This window comes from Phascolarctos cinereus, unplaced genomic scaffold, assembly GCF_003287225.1.
Source record: "Phascolarctos cinereus isolate Bilbo 61053 unplaced genomic scaffold, phaCin_HiC Scaffold_5;HRSCAF=322, whole genome shotgun sequence".
Lineage (NCBI taxonomy): Eukaryota > Metazoa > Chordata > Mammalia > Diprotodontia > Phascolarctidae > Phascolarctos > Phascolarctos cinereus.
This window is the reverse complement of record NW_027555958.1, coordinates 252787304-252803513: the sequence shown is the minus strand read 5'-3', so window position 1 is coordinate 252803513 and position 16210 is coordinate 252787304. Positions and strand designations below refer to the sequence as shown.

At 40.5% G+C, this 16210-nt stretch overlaps 2 protein-coding genes across 2 annotated transcripts in view; both read right to left on the bottom strand.

Moving 5' to 3' along the window:
* Window positions 1-12035, bottom strand: part of POLR2A (RNA polymerase II subunit A) — a 30561-nt gene extending 18526 nt beyond the window's left edge. Inside the window, 1 exon segment of the mRNA XM_020966503.2 lies at window positions 11546-12035. Coding sequence (XP_020822162.1) covers window positions 11546-11638 — 93 coding nt within the window. The 5' untranslated portion in view covers window positions 11639-12035.
* A 1507-nt stretch (window positions 12036-13542) lies between these two features.
* On the bottom strand, window positions 13543-15776 carry SLC35G6 (solute carrier family 35 member G6). Its single transcript, XM_020966599.2, has 2 exons — window positions 15206-15776; window positions 13543-14579 (listed from the first exon to the last, which is right to left on the bottom strand). The coding sequence occupies exons 1-2, from the start codon at window positions 15206-15208 to the stop codon at window positions 13548-13550; spliced, it is 1035 nt and encodes a 344-aa protein (XP_020822258.1). The 5' UTR covers window positions 15209-15776; the 3' UTR covers window positions 13543-13547.
* Between the last annotated feature and the right edge of the window lie 434 nt (window positions 15777-16210).

Here is a 16210-nt window from a genome sequence, read left to right as displayed (position 1 = left end):
TATCACTGCATTTATCAGAGTGCAAAGTCTTTCAAAGTTGTTTATTTTTATAATGTTGTCAATTGTTCTAGTTCTGTTCACTCTCTCTGCATCAGTTTACAGGAGTCTTCCCAGTTCACTCTAAACTGTTCCTTTCCTTATTTCTCATTACTTTACATACTACAATTTGTTTAGCCTTTCTCCAACTGGTGGGTGCCTCCTTAGTTTCCAGTTTCTGGTTACTATGGAGAGATCTGCTAAAAATATTTTTATACATATAGTTCTTTGCCTTTGATCTTTTTGGGGTATAAGTGATACAACTGAGTCAAAGTTTAGTAGCTTTGGGAGCATAATTCCTAACTGAATTTACCATAATATCTGCACTAGTTCAGAGTCTCACCAACAATGCATTAATATGCTTTTTTTTTTATCAATAGCCCTTCCAATATCTGTCATTTTTGCTCATCTCATGGGTGATAGTGAAACTTCAGAGTAGCTTTACTTTTAAAGTAGCTTGAATTTTAATTTCTTTAATTATTAGTGATTTAGAGTATTTTTCCATCACTGTTGATAGCTTAGATTTATTTCTTCCTTTGAAAAATGCCTGTTTGGCAGTCCTCAGATGAAGAAATTAAAGCCATCTACAGTCATGAAAAAATGCTCTAAATCACTATCAATTAGAGAAATGCAAATCAAAACAACTGTGAGGTAACACACCACACTTATCAGATTGGCCAACATGAAAAAACAGGAAAATGATAAATGCTGAAGACGATGTGGGAATATCGGAACACTAATGCATTGTTGGTGGAGGTGTGAACTGATCCAACCATTTTGGAGAGCAATTTGGAACTACGCCCAAAGGACTATAAAATGTGCATACCCTTTGACCCAGCAATAGTACTTCTAGGGCTGTATCCCAAAGAGATCATAGTAATGGGAAAAGGACCCACACATACAAAAATATTTATAGCAGCTCTTTCTGTAGTGGCAAAGAATTGCAAATTGAGGGGATGCCCATCAATTGAAGAATGGCTGAACAAGTTGTTGTATATGAATGTAATGAAATACTATTATGCTATAAGAAATGATGAACAGGCAGACTTCAGAAAAACCTGGAAAGACTTTATGGACTTTTGCTGAATGATGTGAGCAGAACCAAATCTATTAAAAAAAAAAAAGAAGAAGAAGAAAAATGTCTGTTCATATCCTTTGGTTATTTAGCTATTAGAGGATGGCTCTTAGTCTTTTAAATTTCAATCTGTTCTTTAAATGGGATGTACACAAAAATGCTATACACTTTACCAGTCCGTAACTGTGACCTCTTGCCTTTTCAAATTTTTTTTTTATCAAATAAACAAATAAATAAATAATAAATGAAGCAGTTAACAAAGTGTGTATACATTTTGGGGAAAACATCCACTTTTTTTGGGCTAGAGGGCCAACTATGTATCTTGGATAAGACACCATCATCAGAGGCCACCATGATTTTTTCCCAGGTATCTGCTTACCTTTTAATTTTAACTGCATTAAATTTGTCCAAAAACTTAAATTTTATATAACCAAAATTATCTGCTTTATCTTCTGTGATGTTTTCTATCACTTACTGGTCATTAACTCTTCCTCTACCTATAGGTCTGAAAGATAATTTCTTCTTTGCACCTCTCATTTGTTACTTTTGTGTTCATCATTAATTCATCTGAAGTTTTATCTTGGTATATAGTCTATAGATAATTTCTGCTAAATTCTTTCCAGTTTTCCTAGCAGTTTTTGTCAAACAGTAACTGGGGTCTTTGGGCTTATCAAACATAATACTACTATGCTCATGTTTCCATTATGTTAGATAATTAATATGTTCTACTGATCTATCTCTTTATTTCTTAACCAGTACCAAATCATTCTGATGATTACTCCTTTGTAGTACTGCTAGGTACCCCCCTTCCTTCCTAATTTTTCATTATTACACTTGAGATTCTTGTCTTTTTGCTCCTCCACATAAATTTCACTATTTCTTTTAGCTCTATAAAACAATCCTCAGTAGTTTGATATGGCACTGAACAAGCAAATGAATTTAGGCAGTAGTGTCATTTTTACTACATTAGCTTGACCTATGCATAAGCAATTAATCTCTTTTCAATTATGTGAGTCCATCATTATTTCTGAATAATTTTACAGTTGGATTCATATAGTTAGTTCCTGGTTATGTCTTGGTAGATAAGCTCCCAATTATAGTTAATTTTCTATCTTTTATTGCTGAGCTTTTGCTGGTAATACGTTGGAATGTTGATGATCTATGTGGATTTTCTATCAGGCAACTCTATTGAATTTATTTAGTTGTCTCTTTTAGAGTATTCTAAGCCAAATATCGTATCATTTGCAAAAAGTGATCATTTTGCTTCCTCTTTGCTTATGTTTCTTCCCTTGAGATAATTTTTCTTATTGTTATATTTAACACTGCTTATTAGATAACTGACATACTTCCTTTACTTTGTGATCTTAAAAGGCCTGTAACTTTTCCCCATTATATATAATGCTTGCCCTTAGTTTTAGATATCATTTACTATAATGAAAGTTTGATTTATTCCTATGATCCTAGTGTTTTTAAACAAAAATAGGTGTTGGAGTTTGCTAAATGCCTTTTCAGTGTATACTTACATAACCATGCAGTCTTTATTATTTGTTATTAAAATTATTTGTTTTCCTTATGTTGAACCAACTCGGAATTCCTGGTATATATCCAACCTGATCATATTGTATAAGCTCATATAGTTGTTTTAGCCCATTCTGCTAATACTTATTTAAAATTTTTGTATTAATGCTCATTAGGATTGTTAGGGATTACTTGTTTTGTCTCTCATTGATTTAGGTATAAAGACTATATAACACAGAAAGAGACTAGAAAGGTCTCTTCTATTATAGCAAAGAGTTTACGTAATATTGGAATTCTTGTAATATCAGACAGAATACATTTATAAATCCATGTAGTCTTGCAGTTATTTTTTTTCCTTTAGGACTTGAATTGTTGCTTGTTCAATTCCTTCTTTTTTCTTTAAACAAGTCTTCATTTTGTTAATCTGAGTATTTTCTTTTTGTAAGCAGGCATTCATTTTCCCTAAATTATCTGTTTCGTTAGCATGTAATTGAGCAAAATAGTTTGTGACAATTACATTTCCTCTTCAATTGCTGTGAATTGTCCTTTTTCAGTCATGTTACAATTTGTTTTTCCTCCCTCTTTCAAACAATCAGATTAACTTAATCTACTTCATTAGGTTCCATTCCCCATTCCTAAAAGCTCCTTTAAAAAACTCAATTCAGTGGGTTTTTTTGACTATCAATTTTATTGCTTCTTTAATGTGCAGAATTTCTACTTTGTTGCTTAGTGGGGGTGGGGGGTTGGTATGTTGTTCAGGTTTTTTAAGTTATGTGTCCAAATCATGGATTTATTTCCCCTCTATTCTGAATGAAATATTTAAATGTAAGATTTGCCCTAAGAATTTTTAGCTGTATTCCTTATGTTTTGGTATGATGTCTACTGTCATTTTCTTCACGAAATATTGTTTTCATCAATCGTTTTTTTGACCCACCAGTTCTTTAGACTGTTTTTAAATTTTCAATTACTTTTAAATTATTCCTTTAAGGACCTTTTATTGAATTATGGTCAATAAATTATTTAAGATTTTTACTTTTCTGCATTTTTGATGATATCCCAAAACATTATCAATTTTTAAAAGGCACAATATACAGCTGAAGAGCAAGTAGTAAATTCCTTTCAATTCCCCTTCATAATCACCAGAGACTTATTATTTCTAATCTTGCTAGCATTCTAGTCAAGTATTTTGCAGAAGAAATAGTAAAACTATAACAGAAAGGAACCTATTTGTTTTTCCAATTCCATTAACTTTTCTTTTACATACTTAGGTGCTATGTTATTAAGTATTGATATAGATTCATTATCTATGGGGCTTTTAAGCAAAAAGTAATTTCCCTACAGAGCTTTTTTTACCAAACTTTATCAGAAATCATGATTACTACCTGATTTTTTTAGTTCAACTGAAGCACGAAATGATTTCGCTTCGGCCCTTCATTTTAACTATATATGAATCTTTTTGTTTTAAGTATGTTTCTTGTAAACACATTATCAAGATAAATTCAATCCATTCACATAAATGGTTATGATTGTTAGTTGTCTGTTTCCTCCATTCGGTACTCTTACGCTTGTCTCTTTCTTTGCTCCCACTGTTTCTTCACAAAAAAGGGAGGAGCAACACAGAGTTTGCCTGATATGTGTGTTTTCTGCTCTGTTGAAGCTCTTCTCTTTCTTTTGGCTTGACCCTAAACCTATTTTTTTCTTTTTTTCTTTCTTTCCTTGATACCTTCCACCCTTTGACATTTCTCTATGACACTAGAGTTTGTTTTGCTTACGACCATTCCCTCACAAATCTGCCCTCTCTCACCCTATACCCCTTACCTGTTCCCTCCTATTTCCTTTTTAAGTTTAATGTATTTCCATACCAACTTTTGCGTGTGGTGGGGGAGTTAGGGGGAAGATATATAACTGTGTCCAATACTCTTCATCTCATGCACCTCTACTACATCATAATATTTTCCCTTTCCTCCAGGTAATAATCTCTTGTCCCTCCCATTTCTACCTTTTCCTGAGACAATCAAAACAGAACAAAACTCCTGTTATATTCTTTTTCTATGACTTTCTATATTCTGATTTTGAGTACATTTGTTTCTTAACCCCCAATGGTATATAAATGATTCATTCCTGTACAGTCCCTTCCAATTAAAAAAAGTATGCCTTTCTAGGTCTCTCTTGGCTACTGTGTATCTACTCAGTTCTAACCTGTTCCTCAGGAATGTTTGGAAATGTTCTGTTTCTTTTTTCCCCCCATGTTTTGTTTGTTTGTTTCAATCCTCCCAGAATGTACCTTGATTACAGACATCTGTCCAGGAGACAATCCTTTACCTCACTGTGTCTCCAGCAGGGAAAAAAAAAATAATCTACTCAAGTCTCAGTATCTATTTGCAAATGTTCTATTTCTTTAAAGGTGTCAATTATCTCTCCTTGGCCTGAATTCCAGGTCAGTTTAAAAAAAATAACATTTCTTACATTTTCTTCAACAGTTTGTTTTATTATTTGTTGGTCTTACCGAGTAGTTTTGGGCTATTCTAATTTTTAATGCATTCAAGTTCTAAGTGAGTTTTCCCACTTCCTGTGCTAAGGTGTCAACTTTCCTAGGTATTCCAATGTCTCCCTTTTGTTTCATTTCTTCATGGCCAGGTGTGTCCCCGTCCCCACCCCCGCTCTACCGGGAATTGTGGGGTTGTTCCTCCTCAAGGTTTACCCCTGGACATTTCGTAGTCCAAAGTATTTCCTAAAAGCAGCGACATATTTTACTTGGTGCACTAATCTCAAAGAGTCTCAGTGTCTAGGTTGAGAGAATCTGCTTCTGCCCCACCGAACACCATGGACAAGCCATGGCTGTTCCTGAATGTGGTGGCCAACACCAGGTCCCTTCTGTAGCAACTGTCTGGCCTCGTCTCCTGCTGTGCAGGCCTAGGCTCCTTGGATGCCACTTCTCTACTGTGGAGAGGTTTTCTGGCAGCACTGCCACTAATGTAATTTTCTCCTGCTACTGTGAGAACTCACAGGCTACCCCCACACCTGTCTTCATAGACACTCTTCACCTGTTACTGTGAGACTTATGGCTGCCTACTCCTTGGGATCAAACAGAGACCATTTCCCTCTTTCTTTTGCTGAGAACTGACTCTTGCCATGAGGCTCTGGGCCACCCCCGTAGTGCCTAAGGGCCCATCCCTTGCTGCTAGGCTTCTGGGGCCACCTCCTTGTTATTGCGAGGTTCTTACCAAGAGACTCAAGGGCTGCTCCTAGGCTGGGCTCTGCTTAGGACTTCCCTCTTGTCCCAGGTCTCCAAGGGCCCCCTGTATTAGGCTGTCTGGTGCTATTCTCCCTGATTTCTGGGTCTGCCCCAACCTCTTCTATGCTGGGTTCCTGCCTCACAGCTCACTGTCACCCCAGGTTGATCTCTGCCATCCTTAAACGCATCGTGCTAGGTGGAGGAGTCTACAAGTAATTTTAATTCCTTTTTAAATTGGTGCATTTTAAAAAGCTTTACTGGGAGGGGTAAGTGTGTGTCTTGTGGTCTTGGCTCCTCTGCTACCTTCCCACAATTCCTAAATGTATAGGTATTTTTTCCCCAATTACATTTTATTATTTTTTCCACTTAGTAGTATTTTATTTATTTTCCCCAATTACATGTAAAGACAGTTTTCAGCATTCACTTCTATAAGATTTTGAGTTGCAAATTTTTTTCTTCCTCACTTCCTCCCCTGCCCCTTTCCCAAGACAGCAAGCAATCTGATATAGGCTATACATGTACAATCATATTAAACCTAAAAGTATAGTTTTTAACTATAAAATATAATACACTCAACAAACTGCAAATAAATTGAATAAAGAAATGAATCTCAAATAGAACCATTTTATCCAAATTATTTACATTTTGATTAGAAAACAAATATAATTTTGACAAAATAAGAACGTATTCTCTGTGTACTTAGAAAGTTTTATTGCCATTATTCGTTTTATATAATCAGTCGATAATATTGTTTGATAATTCTGCTATCACTGGTACAAAAAAATCACTTTCTATAACTCTTTCCCATACTTTTTTATATTCTTCATATTGGCTGCTTTTTTTTTTTAACAGCACAATGGTATCCCATTACCTTGATCTGCTGCAGTTTATTTAGCCATTCCACAATCACTGAATTTGTATGCTGTTTATACCTTTTCATTACTAGAAATGAAGCAGCTGTGAATAAAAATACTCATTTGTATGGTCTCCTCCCAGCCCCCAAACATTCTTTTGGTCATCTTGAATTGCCCTTGTGAGGAACATTTGTAGAAAAACCATCATGAAAATAACTGAAGATGACCACACTCTAGAAATAAGGAAGTGGCGAAATTCTTTGAATAACTCACTTAGAACCTCTAAATTAAGTCACTATATACTTTAATACTCAGTGACTTCCATTCAAAGGTGGGACCACCAAAAACATGTGGAAAAACATAGTTAAGGAATAAGAAATGAAAGAGGTCAAAGGTTTCTAGACTACACAGAAGGAAGCTTTACACCTATATATCATGAATGATATCTTTGAGAAAATAGTTGGAGGGCAGTAGATGAGCACCAAATAACATCACAAAAAATGAAACCAATCATATCTTGATGGATGACTAGTTACTGATATGGAGTCATTTCCAAATGCACCATCTTTGTATAGCTGGACCACCAATTTATTTACTTTTTATTAATTTATTTTGATTTATCAACCATCATTTCCATAAGCTTTTGAGTTTTAAATTTTTCTCCCTTTCCCTCCCCACCTCCCTTAAAGTTAGTCATCACACAACGTGGCTGTCACTGTGTACGACATTCTCCTGGTTCCGCTCACTTCACTGGACCACCAATTTATTAGAGTAAAGATTAAAATCAATTCTAAAGTTCAAGAATAAAAACAACAAGACATGGGCGAAGTTAAGACAATTCTAATCTGACATATTTTGCTGCTGACTAAGAAAAATGGGAAATAAGAGAACAGATGTTGCTAAGTTTAACCTATGTAAATGAATTTGCACAAAAGAGCCTAGAAACTGCCTCACACATCAAACATCTGATTTCCTTGCTACGCAGAGACATAAGAGTAACACTGGTTTAGAATAAAAATTCATTTGTAAGATTCCATTGAGGAAGGTTATAAGCAATATCACTTCACTAAACTACAAGAATCAGTGGAAGGAAAAAAGTTTACAGAAAGTTTGGAGAGAACCAAGTCAGCAAAAACATCTTGAGGGCAATGAAGAATGAAAACTGGAAACAGAACAGATTTTTTAAAACAGGAAAGATATATAAAGATTTTTATAATAAACTTTTTTCTCATCAAAGGACTTGGGTCCAAGACTTAATGCAATCGCCACATTTGGATTTTTAACATCACAGCACTTTTGCATGAGGAAGCAGAAAGGTACTAACAAAAACTAAGTCGAGAAGACTGTGTATACCCAGAACAGGAACTAGGTTGGAGATTGACGCTTAAGCAAAAAACAGATACTAAAAGGCTTAGAAAATGATCTGAGATGTTGTTACCAAAAGGTGACAGATTAATTACCCTTGACCTATATACTCAAGTCCAAATGAAAGAGGGAGTCTCTATAAATTGTGAGGTCATACAGACATTCCTGTTTGCGGATGACATTGTGCAGAACACTGAAGAATTTCCTAAATGAGATACATAACTCAAAAAGTTTAGTCCAGCTGTTCATATAGGAAAAAACAAATGATAAAAGGAACAGCTAGGTGGCCCAGTGGGTAGAGCACCAGTCCTGGAGTCAGGAGGACCTGAGTTCAAATTCGACCTCAGACACATAACACTTACTAGCTGTGTGATTCTGGGCAAGTCACTTAACCACAACTGTCTCACAAAAAAAAAAAAAAAACAACAAAAAACAAAGCTCTGAATTTCCCCGACTACCTAACTACAAAAGCAAAACAAAAACAAATGATAAGAGTTGAAGGTCAGTACACACAGTATGATATCAGTTTAATGAGTTGGGCCAGAAATTAACAGGGGAGAGGGATGAAATTAACCTTTGGAGAAAAATACAGTCCTTTAATAACCCCCAACATCTCCCTGAAACCAATGTCCACCTTTTAAATTTAAAATCATATTTTTTATCCTACTTATTTATTTAGTGAGGCAATTGGGGTTAAGCGACTTGCCCAGAGTCACACAGCTAATGAGTGTTATGTGTCTGAAGCCGCATTTGAACTCAGGTCCTCCTGACTTCGCCACCTAGGCTGCCCCAATGTCCACCCTTTAAAAAACAAGATGGTGATACTGTATGACCGGGACGGGCTTCAAAGAATTAAAAGTTGGGCAGCCCTTCAAAAGGGAATGGAGGTGAGTAGACTACAAGATATCACTAAGAATTTAGCAATAGAAGTGGAATAAAGATCATTATGGAGACGTTAAGACCAGAAGCAGTTGAAAAGGGGAGTAAGTTGCAGAACTCACGCTGACTCTAAATTGAGAGCTTAGTACACTCCCCTCAGCAACAACACAAACAACTTGAGGCTGAAGAGGTGGTTTCCAAGGCTTGGTCCCAGGGCCTATGGGTGATCCCAACAGCTCTTATGGGTTTAAAATCCATATTCTCCATCTACATCTTCCCTGAGTTTCAACCTCATGTTACCAATTGCTGACTGGATGTACCACTATATCCACAACATAATTTATTTTCTCTCCCCCAAAACTTCCTATTTTTGTCAGAAGTACCAACAATTTCTCAAGTCTGTGTCATACTCAATTCCTTACTCTCACACATTCCAAATATCTGATCAGTTGCCAAATCTTGTTCCTTCCTCCACAAAATGCCTCTCATCTTACCTCTGTATGTATACAGCTACCCCCTTAGTTTCAAAGCCTAGATCATTGCAACAGTAATGTTCTCCCTATCAAGACTCTCACCACTCCAGTTCATCCTCCATTTGACTGCCAAAGTGACTTTCCTTAATGGCAGATCTGACCATGCCACTCCCTCATACTTGATAGGATCCAGTGGTTCTCCATTTACCTCAGGGATCAAATGTGAACTTCTCTGTTTAGCTTTTCAAAAACCTTCAAATTTGGCCCCTACCTATTTTTCCAGCTTCCTGGTTACTTCTCTCTTCTCACACTCTTCAATTCAACAACCTGGCATTCTCTCTGTTTTTCTTGCATGGGTCACCATCTCTCCCCTTCATGCTGTGCATTGGCTATCTCCCATACCTGGTATGTAATCTGTCCTCTAATTCACCTCTGAAAATCCTCACTCTTCAAAACAAACACTTCCAGCATGAAGCCTTTCCTGATCCCTTAATGCCTTCCCTTCCCTACTTTAAAAAAATCATCTTTATATTTATTTGGCATCTATTTATATGTGTACTTGTCTCCTTGAGAATGTAAGCTCCTTGAGAGCAGGGATTTATTCTTTGTAATTGCTTCTTTAATAGTAGAGTAGGTGTTAAGTAAATGCTTGAGTGAAGAGGACTAAGGATCACAGTTGTCCTTTGCCTTCTGACTCCTAGACGGTTATAAAAGTTATATAGCCAATTTTTTCAAGTAAAAACTAGAAATAACAGATATTACATAGTGTTTTATGGTTTACAAAATGCTTCAGGTTCATTATTATCTCATTCTTGCAACAATCCTTAAGTAAATAAGTAGAGAACTCTTCGTGTAGTATCTCTCTAATCATAAGATCAACTCCATTGCAACTTAAATCTTATTTACCTGAGATATTGAGGTTAAATAAATGACTTGTCCGTGATCATACAGTTAGTCTAAGAGGCAGGGCTTGTGAGGTAGGTCTTCCTGAGTTACATTCTAGCATTGTCCCCGAACTCTCCTGTATTTGCATACCCAGAGCCCAGCACATAGTTGGGGTTCAAGGAATGTCTACTGATAGACTGATTCCTGACTCCAAAGCCAGCCGTCTAAGCTGCTTGTCTAGAGATAAAAATTATCGGTATTATTATTCCCATTTTGGGGAAATTATCCAAGACCTGGAAGTCTGAGCATTCTGGATTCTTGGGGAAAAATGACTTTATTAGTGCTTGAAGGGGATATAGAACTAAACTCAAAGGCCGGCCCTTAAAAGTCTTTCTGTCCACACCCCACCTCAAATCAACACCAAATCTCTCAGCAATCCCCCTGCTCACTTTTTGGCAACCTTCCATAATGTCTTGCCAAACTTCATTCATCCTTCTCTTCAGTATCAACCTGCATACTGCTACCCATGTATTTTAATAATTCCTTGCCACCTATCCAATCCTTACATAAACCCAGAATGCCTCCCTTTTAAACTCTGAAGCATCTCAAAAACAAAAAAATTCTCCATTACCTGAGGGCCTCCATCCCAGTCTCTTAAACAGGGCTAGTATAAATCACTTTTACATTCTTTAAATAAGCTTTATAATATTTAGACACACTTGTCTATTCTCATGCTGTCTCCTTGCCCTATTTGAGACTGATCCAAGTACAAACTCCACCCCTAACAACAGCGACCACTTTTTGATATCCATATGGATTCGAATCTCCATTATTTTCCCAATCTCCAATTTTACAATCTACATCACACGACACCCCCCTTCCCCAAAATCTAATCAGTAATACTAATAGATGCGACATGAGATGCACTGCAACCCAGATCCTTAGTTCCGAAGATGTGTATCCCATTTCAACACTTAACTTTGCAAGTGCATCCCATCCCACCAACTTTAGAAGGGCTAGGCTGCCCTTCAGCTTGGTCAATGCTCATTAAATCTTTAATGGAATATCTCCAGGGCTGACCTAGCACTACTTTCATGGCAACTCTCGTACTTTGCAGTCAACGTATGAGGATTCCGATAAAGGGCAATACAATACAACATAACATGTTTCAACAGATGCCCCGCCACAACCCGAGGCTAGGTCCCGAGTATGGGGTGTTGCTTACCAGCTCATCTGGACTGAGGACTCCGAATTGCACGCGCTTGATAGTTCGCAGTGGGCATGCGCTATCCCCAGAGGGAGGTCCCCCACCGTGCATGGCTGAGGCAGGCCCGCCGCGCAGGCGCAAACCTCCCTACAAAAACCCGGCGCTGCCTCTGCCTCGGCGCCCAGTCCCCGCCGGGGCGGCCACCGGGTAAGACCTCCCGGGGTTGAGAGGAAATGCCAGCCGGCAAGGGAAGGAGGACGAAAAGGACCTGGGGAAGTACGGAAAAAAAAGCAAAAGGAACCTTCTCTCCTTCCCGTTTCCAGGGCTTTTACCTCCCTCCCAAAAAAAATGCTTTTAAGGGGCCAAAGGAAAATCCTTGGGACAGAAAAAGGAAATATTAATAAATAAATAAGTAACCGGGCTCCTTAACGGCCGAAGCGACAGCAGTTTGTCTCTTCGCCTTCCGGGGAAACCCTTCCTCGCCAACCGTCCCAGCCGCGCTCTCGGCGCTTCTGAAGAGAGCGCCCCAGAGCACCATCCTTTATAGACTCGCCCCCCCCTCACTTCCCCCGCCCCTTCCCTTCCCGCCCTCCTTTGCGCCAGGAGGCCGTAAGCGCGAATACGTAGGAGGCGCGTGCTTTGGACGTTAAGCCTCTCTTCCGGGCCACTCGTCTTCCTTCTGGATAATAGTAAAGTGAAGTGGGGGGAAGGAGAACCAATTGTAGTCCCATTGTGGTTATCTCCACTCCCGTCCTCGTTTCTCCCTCCTCTGAATATTAAGTTCTAAAGATTTTAAATAGAAAGGGCCAATGGATACCGCTTTGTTCCTACTCTGGAGCAGTTTCTTCTTCATTGAATGGCACCTACTCCCTCTCACCGTCAGGACCTAAATTGGTCTGTTCCGTGAGTGCTAAAGTAGGAGTGGCCCGGCCCAAACTCCGCCCAGATAAAAATGGCCGGGGAGGTGGTGTCACCCCTCTTCCCCCCGCCCACCTCACGCTTATGAATATTTAATGACTTCGTAGATGTTTTGCCAGAGCTAGATGGCCGGGTTAATTCTGCAAGTCCGGAAGTTGGCGGCTTTGGCGTAGAGGCCTCGGAGGACGAGCGAGCCGTAGCTACCTCGGTTTCGTCCGGAGACGAGCGCGCGGTGTCCGGGTCTCCCAGCCTCTTACAACAGCAGGAAAGGCCCGCGGCTCGGGGGCCTGTTCCACAGCAAGGAGTTCAGGCCTAGTCTACCGAATGGTTTTTCCAATAGCAGATCAGTAGAAGAACCCTGAGGGTCTGTCATGAGGTTCTGGAGATATCCCCAAGTAAAGGGATGGAGATATCCCCAAGTAAAGGGATGGAGATTCCCCAGAGGGGCTCCCTTCTGTCACTAAGAAATTTTATTTTTAAGAGACAGCGAAGGACCTACGAGAGGGATTTGCTGATCCCTCCCACCCCCCTCAGTCCCAAAGCAGAGATGACACCAAGGGCAGTCACATTTAGATTCTTCCTTGTTTGAGGTCAACATCGTGTTTCTCCCACGTACCAGTTTGCCAGGTCAATCTTTACAACCCCCTATCCCATATTCCTCACCATGTTCTAAAACTTCTCCCTTTGATTGGATGTCTCCCTTCTCCAGCCTCATTGAAGATCACCTGCCTTGTTCCATTCAGAAAGTGTGCCCTTGGTCCCTTGTCTCACCTGGAAACCTGAACTTCTTTTTTCCATTTCTTTTGCTCTTTAAAGCTTAGCCCCTTTGCCTTGTAAGACTCATCCCCTTTGTCCCCCAATCCTACTGTTCCAGGTCTACTTTGTCTCTTAAATTCCTTTAAGCCTCTCTTCCTCAGGTCCTCCAGAACTATTCTTTGTTTTTCAGTAATCTCAATCAAATTCCCAACATTGTCTTGTTCTTTGTCTCCCGATTACACCAGTAACTTCCCTTATATTATATACACCTGAGTTCCTCCCTCCACTAACTTCCGAGTCCTAAGTCTCCCAAGCCCCAACTTCCTACCCCCCAACACACACATATTTACAAACACTCTCTTTCCCGATCACAACTGAGATTTTGAGCGGTGATGATGGCAATGCTACCCAATACAACTCCTGCCCCCATGATGTCAAATGGGGTCACAGTCTCACAGAGTACATAGTACTGAAGCATTAGTGCCACCACCACCTCAGAATGTAGCACAGCACACACCAGCGCTGGATGGACCATGGTGACAGCATAACTGGCACATACAAATGAAACCAGGGCCAGGACCCCAACAGCCCAGATACAGCTCCAACTTAGTGGGTCGTGGGGTAACACAGGTGTCTGCAACAGAAAGAGCCCTGGCAAGGCCCCCATCACCCCTACAATTCCAAAGAGGAATGCCACAGTCAGTAGGCTGGAAGGGAAGTCCAGGGATCTGTAAACCAATAGCCCCAGGGCAAGGGCCAGGCCACCCAAGACAGCCAACATGTAGCCAAGAGCTGTGTAGACCCCTTCTGATCCCTCCTGTAGAGTGCCCAACCCTGGGCCCACAATGATAAGTAAGCCCAGGGTGCAGCCAACCAGGCCACACCAGTCATAGCTACTGAGTCGTTGGCTCTCCAAACACAGAGCAAGGAGTGTAGAACAGACGGTGGAGGAGCCTTTGCGGACAGTGGCTGCATTGCCAGCGGGTACAACTAGGATAGCGCTGTAGGCACAAGCAATGCTGAGAACGTTCAGGAGGGCATGGAGCCAGGCTCTGTGTCGGTTACCTGTAGGCCCCAGCAGTGGACAGCCTCGTAGTTTGAGGAGCAAGGCGATGGGAAGGTGGAAAAGGCATCGGCAAAGGAGAAGCTCAAGGGAGGGTAGATGAGAGGCTTGATAGGCCATTCGAGAGAAGGGCCCCACAAAGCCTGCAGGAAGGCCTCCACCCAGCAGTGCCACAAGCAGCCCCTTGGTGGCATCTGTGGGGCGGCATCGTTGGTGCCAGGGTAGACTCTCCTCCCTTGCCTCCCCTGATGGAGAAGGGGATGGCGATGGCTGGGTGAAGTCATCCAGGGTCAAAGAGGAGTGGGACATGGCAACCTGTGGGACAGGGGAAATGGAGGGGGGACAGGAGAGAGCAGGAAGGATAGTGGGAGAGAGGCGATAGGTGGGTCCCTTGGGGTATGTGGAAATGTTAGGGTAGAGACCTTTTTGGACATGGAGAAGCCAAGGAGGGCAATAGGTGGTCCTAGTGGACAAATTCTTACCTCCCCCCCCACCATTCTCCAAGGTCTGTGGCAATAACCCTGTTACTAATGTATTATGGAAGGGCTAGGGATTCGGAGGGTGGGGAAAGGAGAGTTTGGTACCCTGGGAGACTCAGAGTAGGAAGAACCTAGATGTTGGAGGATGTTGTGACACTTTATTACTCTGATTAACTCATGGATGAGGAAGGTAAAAAGGGAAGTCAAAAAGTGTTAGTGCATTTTGCTTCCTTAGATAAGTGCTTTCTTGGTTATAGGAGGGTCCTGGATGTCACATGTGTATGTGATATCGTGTGTGTTCCAGGGACATTTTGTGTCTGTGTGTACAATCTGATTCATGGATAGGAGTAATATATCAGAGTCTTGGGTGGTAGAGGAGCTTAGGACTGGGGGAACAGGGGAAGCAGCCCCAAAGGTGGAGATTGGGTGTTAGCATGCACCCTACTGGGCCCTCAGACTCACCATGGTTCTCTAGACGCCATAGTTTGCTCTCTGCCTTCTGATGCTCTTCCTGGCTTCTCAGAGCTCCAGCCATTGGCCATTGTGACCTCAGGCTAGGGATCAAGTTCTCCCCTGGAATGTCCTTGGAGTGGGGGTTGGGAGGGGCATCCCTGAGAGACCAGGCATCTTTGTCTCTCTGTCTCTAACTCTATTTCCTAATATTTTCTATGTTTTATCAGGTTTGTTCCTAATTGTGACTATCTCTGTGTCTGAATCTCTGAGCCTGCCTTCTCATCTCTAAGTATATTGTCATTCCTGACCTCTAAATGTCTAAAATATTATAGATCTCTATTTGCTGTCTCTCTCCTTGAGTCTTCATCAATCCACAGAGTGCTACTTCTTATCTCTAAGTCATTTACTGCTGTTCCCATGTTTCTAGAAGGATGTGTAACTAACTACATACCACTCTGCCTTTTGAAGAGTACTACTGGGTCTTCTTTTCCCTATAATGTGTCTTTTTCTAATTCTACAATTTTTTTTACAAGTATACTTCAGCCTCTATGTTTCTCAGCTTCTGACCCTCTTATCTCTGGGCCATAATTTCTGCATTTACATAAAATATTTTTTTTGCTTGGGTATTTGTGTTTACAGTATTTTAAGTTTCTCAACCATCAAGTACATTGGCCATATGTGTGGATATTTGTATATTTTGTGCTTTGGCTGAATGGCAAGTTGTTGGAGGTCTCACCTGTCCTGGTTTTAGATGTCTGGCTCACATTAGAATATAAAAGTGTATTGGCCCAACCCTCTCAAACCCGCCCTCCCCCACCACCACCATGTGAGAGTTGTTATTTTCCATTCCTGTTATGTCCTACTGCCGTGGCCTCTGAGGCATTCTTAGGGTCTTCATGTGGTCATGTATACGTATTTCTGTCCATTTTTTCTGTGGAACTTGATACCAGTGTTCCTCAGTAGTGATATGTAGACTTCCAGGGTACAGCTGGTTTCTCTGTCCCTTTACATTGT